The sequence below is a fragment of the Sinocyclocheilus rhinocerous genome, unplaced genomic scaffold (assembly GCF_001515625.1).
Source record: "Sinocyclocheilus rhinocerous isolate Xijiao unplaced genomic scaffold, SAMN03320098_v1.1 scaffold418, whole genome shotgun sequence".
In the NCBI taxonomy this organism is placed as follows: domain Eukaryota; kingdom Metazoa; phylum Chordata; class Actinopteri; order Cypriniformes; family Cyprinidae; genus Sinocyclocheilus; species Sinocyclocheilus rhinocerous.
Window position 1 is genome coordinate 280,758 of NW_015651146.1, and position 6,800 is coordinate 287,557.

At 38.9% G+C, this 6,800-nt stretch overlaps 1 protein-coding gene across 2 annotated transcripts in view; it reads right to left on the minus strand.

Annotated features, from left to right (window-relative positions):
• LOC107712691 (intermediate filament family orphan 2-like) overlaps positions 1-5,351 on the minus strand; it is a 20,893-nt gene extending 15,542 nt beyond the window's left edge. For both annotated transcript variants that reach the window (XM_016518013.1, XM_016518012.1), the window contains exon 1: positions 4,484-5,351. In XM_016518013.1, the coding sequence (XP_016373499.1) occupies positions 4,484-5,031 (548 nt within the window). In that variant the 5' untranslated portion in view covers positions 5,032-5,351. The remainder of the gene's footprint in view (positions 1-4,483) is intronic.
• Positions 5,352-6,800: the final 1,449 nt, after the last annotated feature.

Genomic DNA, 6,800 nt, shown 5'->3' on the forward strand with positions numbered 1-6,800 from the left:
GGGGGGGGGTCAGGGCTGGAAGGGAACCAGGGGGAAGACAGACGACACAGGGCAATACATGAAATTATCCAAAATATTTCCAGAGGCCAGTTGTAGCTCACCCTCAGCGGTGGGAGTGTGTGTCGGGCTTCTTTCCATCCCCTCGTACTCCACTAATACTCCCTCCGGCATGTGCAATGTTGCCGATTCATTTGACAATTCATATTCTTTTGTTAGGTCCGGTATTCTGTCACAAATCATGGTAGGCAAAGTAGAACAGTACAGATTCACAGAACGAACTCAGAAAAAGGCAGGCAGACAAAGTAGAACAACCATGAAAGACTGACGATACAGAACAAATAAGGATTCAAACAGAGGAACTTAAATACATAGGTTGATTAGGCAAACACAGCTGAACAGGATAATACAATCAAATCAAAAATCATAGCAACACATCAGACACGCAGACAGGAAATGAACAAACTACACTGAATATCATTGTGACAGCTTGTAGACAGAGTGTATTTCTCTGAAATCTGGCATGTTTAATCATAAAGCTAGAGTTTAGAAATGATAAAATTTCTCCAAGAACAACATTCATATATGTGGATACATGAATATGATTTAAAAACGCAATCAAATCTTTGGCAAAAAGCTTCAATCAATCCTCATTAGAAATGCCAAAGAAGATACCAATTAATTACCAATACTGGCTCCAAGTTACTTTGTATTTTAAAGAACACAAGCTACTCAGAACATTCAGCCTGTTGCCAAGCCTATGCCTAATTTTGCCAAGCCTATGCCTGGTTTATTATTTGTTTAAATTATTTCCTAGGAGACAGTATTTGCATATGAGCCTGATGCCACATTTTCCACCTGTCTCAGATCGCATTTAATATAACAGACCACCAACGTCCATCCTAACTGACCGGCTGCTACTGTTACACTCTGACAGCCAAAACAAACATGAGTCGACAGCAATGCAAAAAATAGTTAATTTTGTCTTGGCCACTTAAGCAAAGACAGACAAACATATGACTAGCAGGTGCTCAATTATTTATCTCAAAAATAGCCCATTCCTAACAGCATGGCTATTGTAAGCACTGAATAATCAAAGGATGCAGGCACTCTTTATAAAGTGGGGTTTCCAGCTCACTCAAGATCTGGAAATGAATCATTGTGTGGCTCATTTGTCCGCTTCTTCTCACAGACAGTCTACATCTGTTCTGGCAGATGAGAAAGCCTCTATGGGCCTTCTATGGCCGGACTTTTAAATTATTATTACAACAGAGCCACTGACACAAACTAAAATAGCAGCACAGCCAAGAGGAACAGTCTGAGAAACACAAAAGCATCTCAGGGTTACTGTAGTTATTGTGAGTCTGGGGTTTCTAGATGACCGGAAATGCCTTAAAGTTACAGTAACTCTTTTGTGTTGAGCAATGAATGAGCCCCCACACTGCCTGCTGCAGGTCAGAAACAAGGAATTTGGCACAAATGTTTTGTTCATCACTTTCCCAGCAACAGACACATAAATCAAGCATCCTATAGCAACAAGAACAGGAAATGTATCTTCTAAATCAACACGCATTGGTCCATTGCTATTGCACATGACAAAATTAAATGGTTGAATCAGAAAATGAACTGAATGACACGCATCAAAGAGTCAAAAAGAAAATATAATCAGGGGAAATTCCTTATGTATCAAGCAAACCCACATAAAATGGGTGGAAGTGTATTGCGTGGACCAATAACTATAATTATTAGTCCCCAAAGAGAAAAAGAAAAACTGTAAAGAGATTCTATTGTAGTTCTAGGACAGATCCCACAAACTCCTACTGAATGGGATGGGTTTGCACAGATCCCCATTTGGAGGAGAGAAAAAAAGCTAATAGTTTCTGTCAGATAAGATGTCATCCCTGCTTTCTCAGGTTTCATATCCAAACTAGACACTTTGTAATGGGATACTAGAGAACATACATGGGTTACTGATAGAGCCTTACGGTTAAGACACTGAAAAAAAAACTCAGGGACAGTCGCATAAAATAGAAAGGAAACACACACTCTTGTTTACTATGAACACACAGGGGGCAAACTTTTTGTTTTTAGAATGAGAAGGGCTATTTTGTTTAAAGTATTTGATAACCCAGCTAACAAAAATATGTTCCAAGAATGTGTTGCTAACATTCCCATTAGGATATGAAATAGTTATTTCCATGTTTTCTAAATGTTCAAAATATCCATATATTAATAATAATTTTTTTATATTTTAAAACCATTTTACTTTTTTTTTTTTATTGGTTATGCGAAAAAACATTAAGGGACGTTACTTTTGAAAGTTCTCACAACATTCTGAAATGAGTAAGAAGCAACGTTTACAATATGGCAGATGAACGTCCAACTGAAATGTAAAAAAAAAAAAAAAGTTTTGAGAACATTATTAAAGACCAGGGGCCAATTGCATAAGCTTAGCTTATGGTGACATCATGAAAATCTGACTTTTTTCGGTTTTAAGTGCTATAATCGGGTCCCTGGTGCATCTACCAACCCAGGAAATGTGAAAAAGATTAATTCAGTAACTTTGTTTTGGTAAGCCTTTTTCTGCAAGCGTCTGAAAAAACGAGCGCGTTGGATTTCACTCCCTGTGTGACGTGGCAAAGGGATCTTATTATAATATCACTGCCCCTTTATCTGCACGTTTCCACTCACGGCGCCGCCATTCTGTTTTTGCAAGCAACAACGGTGTACCAGTTCTAGCGTTTAGCGCTGTGCCTTTAAAAGTATTTACATATTTATTTACTGTATATTATGCTGCTGCCACACAGATCTAATATAAACATGCGATTTCTTTCCCAGCTGTTTACCTTCACAGACATAACAGACTGTTTTTGTAACTCATGGGTTTTTAACATAAACTTTTGTGTATTTGTTTGACTAAGCGCAATAAGACATGAAAGTGAACTTAGTTTAGTACTCACATACCGTGTGACAGCTGCTTTCTGTGCGTGTGCTTCGGATGTGTGCGCTCAGAAAACCATATATCAGAAGTTTAAACTAATATGGTTTAAAACGCATTATTTCAGCTCGATAAACATGATAATCAGAACCACAACAGATGTTTTTTAGCAGGTCCGAGCTGTAATGGTGCAGCTATATTCTGGAAAAGGGGGCGGGGAGCAGCAGCTCATTTGCATTTAAAGATACATGCACGAAAACAGCATGTTTCTGCTTCCTCTCAAAATAGGCTGTGACGAGTGGGGCGGGTCCGAGAGCTGTGGGAGGGGAGCGAGGCCGGTGGAGTGAATGATAATCAGCGACACCTGCGCCATTCCCCGGTCTCGAGTCCCACGGAGGAGCTCCGGAAGGATAAAAGGAGGAGTGACGACAATGCAAGACGAGAGAGGACCAGGCCTGGATTTTATTTTGTGTTTTGTGTGCGGCAGTCGTCAGTGAGGGGCTGCCGCTTTACTTTTGCGTTTGTTTATTTTGTTATTAAATGGTTTAAATGTTCGCCGGTTCCCGACTCCTTCTTCCTGTGACTACAAACTGTGTTACATTGGCGCAGGTGTCGCTCATTATCAATTACTCCACTGGCCTTGCTCCGATCCCACAGCTCTCGGCCCCGCCCCACTCGTCACATAGGCATTTTCAAAATGATATAATAAATGATCTGTGGGGTATTTTGAGCTGAAACTTCACAGACACATTCTGGGGACACCTGAGACTTATATTACATATTGTAGAAAGGGGCATGATAGGTCATGTTTGACCAACTATCAGTAAGCCAATAAGTAATCACTCTTATTTTTGGAATTAACTAATTATGCTTTTATGTAACTGAATAAAAAAAATTATGACTAGTCTTAAAGAAAAAAATTAGATGACTAACTTGTAAGACCAGTCTAAACCTTTTATGCAACTGGCCCCAGATAACCAGACCTTTATCACCAAAATTCTGAGAACATTCCCTGTTGGGAATATGCAGATAAAAAAACAACTATTTTAATTAAAAATATATTTGTAGTAATGATAATAATATAACATTTATTCAAAGCTGTTTTGTGATTGTGATTTTGGCTGCTTTGCTTGTTATTATTATTATTATTGATCAGTGGCCGTTAGATAAAAGCTGAATAATTTAAGCAATAGATTAAACAGATGACATTCTGGTAAATAATAGCCATTATTCAACCAATTATTGCTCTATTTCTAATGGTAGTTTTGGCCAAAGTTAAGTATCATAGTAACCATAACACAGTGTTACAGTTAGTAAAACCACTGTAAAGTAATATGGCATCTCCAATTAATAGGCCTATAACAAGCTTTAATTTATGTTTCAGACAGTGGATGACTGTAGATGACAGTGGTAACTAATATCAAGTTACCAATGTTTTATAGTAACAATTGTTCTAATTACAATATTATTTCTTGATTTATAAGAAAATTGTTGATGAAGAAATTTTTGCAGACAAACACTTGAAATATAAGCTCGAGCTGGACTTACTTTCTCCTGTACTCGTCTCTCTCTCGCTTGACTTTGGCCAAAACATTGTACAAGGCCCTGAGTTCAGGTGTGATGGTGTCGATCTGAACCCCGACACCGTCGGGATGAGTCCAGGACACTCCAGGTCCCTGATGCGTCTCAAACCGTCCTCCGTATCGGGCGGTGTGTGAGAAACTCCAGATTCTACCGGGGAGTCTCGACTGACACAGTGCGTATGAGGAAGGCAGCTCGAGGTTCGTCTGGACCGCTTTATCCCGGGAAAACAGCAGTCGGTACCGGGATTGCTCCTGGGCGTGCTGCAGCTGGATCTCCAATAACTTATTTCTGCGCTCTAACTCGTGGACTTTGGAAAGGAAGCAGCGGAAGCGGAAATTTAGTGTTTTTAACACATGAATGTTGGAGCCCAAATCGTTTCTCAACGCGCTGGTTGCCATAGCGCCGGACCCGCTCCTAGCCGCACACACTTCATTCATACCGATGGGTGCCGCGGATTCATTAAACAACATCGGGTTGAGAACCGGGTCCGGAAAACGACGAGGTAAATCCATCTTTATTCGTGAGCAATGTTTCTATGCATCAAACTGCAGATGCTGTAAAGCAGCATACGTCACCTCCATGCTCTCGGACGCAAGGTGCACTCCCTTTATCTAATGTCACACAAATAATAGGCCATAGTCGCGCTTCTAGCGGTCGGATAAAGCGCATTGACCGGTACACATTTCATGAACTCACAGCTGCCCTCCTACCATCCCCTGGTGAGTAAACGGGCCGGTTATTAGTCTCAACTTGCCGTAGAGACTCAGGTTTCAGCCCAGTCTGGGAACACCATCCGGAGGAAACGGGAGGAGAGGAAGACATGTCCGCTCCGCCCTCCAGTAACAGTCGCATTGGCTACTGTGGCTGTAAGACACGCCCTTTTAACCCTAAAAATGGCAAGACCATAAAGAGACATCAGAAAATTAGTTTATTGCTATTTTCCATCTTATTGGGACACAAATAATACAACTTGATCATTTTTTTCAAAACATGACTTTTAATTTTGATTTTAATGTTTGTATCCCACAGGATACGTTGCCAGTTTGGGGGTATAAATGAACTGAAAACAGAACACTTGTTTATCAATGCTTGTTACAACATGGTTGTAATTCCTGAACGCTTTGGAATACAGACCTAAGGTTGGTCTCTTTTTAAAGAAGACACATAGCAGAGTATTGCTGAAGTGAAAGCATTTCAAAGTAAAAAAAAGTTATAGTAGTTTAAGTTTGCAGTAAAGATAATGCAGTATACAATTTTTTTAAATTGTATATAAAATAAAAATACAAAATATGTTGCACTTCAAATTGCTATAAAATCTAAGCCATATGTCTAACCAAGTTATGTTCCAAATTTGAAGTTGATATCACCAAAATTGTGGTTCCTGTGAGATTGTCCCCTACAACATGTGTAAATATGTGAACTAGATCAACCTTTATCGGAGGGTGAATAGATTTCGAACTACTGGTGGCCATGCAGTTTTACATGCTGCCCGTGAGCTAAACAAAGAATGTATGAACAAAGTCAATAAATCTAAATATTCACAACAAACACCCTTTCAACATGAAACCAAGAAATGAGACCTACATAAACTCTATTGAATTTCTTTGATGCAGTTTTCTGTCACAAATCAATAATTTTCTGTCACAATATCTCTTCTATTACAAAACAGTCACCAAATATGGAACCTTGACTGTCAGACCTTTCCAACGCGAACTACTGGTGGCCATGCAGTTTTACATGCTGCCCGTGAGCTAAACAAAGAATGTATGAACAAAGTCAATAAATCTAAATATTCACAACAAACACCCTTTCAACATGAAACCAAGAAATGAGACCTACACTCCCTGCCTCTCCCCACAGCCTCTCAAATGTTTGTATTCCACAGGATACGTTGCCACTTGCCAGTTTTAGGGTTAATTAACATATTACATAACTGGCGTGGTTATTAGCGCTGTAGGCCGTAGCATTTAGCAAAAGTATTTACATGTGAAATATTTGGCTTTGTATACAGTGTTCAAGTTATAAAACAGAACTTTGTTTGTTTGTGGCCTTAATATGACATGGGGTCATTATTACAGTACTTATTTGAACTTTGTAACTTAAAATAAATTTTTTTGTGTTCTAATTTAAGTAAATGTTTATATAAAAGGGTACAGAAAATTTAGAAATAAGTTTAAATATGCTAGAAATATGAATATGCTTTGAGACTTTTCATTTTATAACATTTATAATCGTAAATGATTACAATTAATATCTTTAGAGGATCCATTAATAGACATTG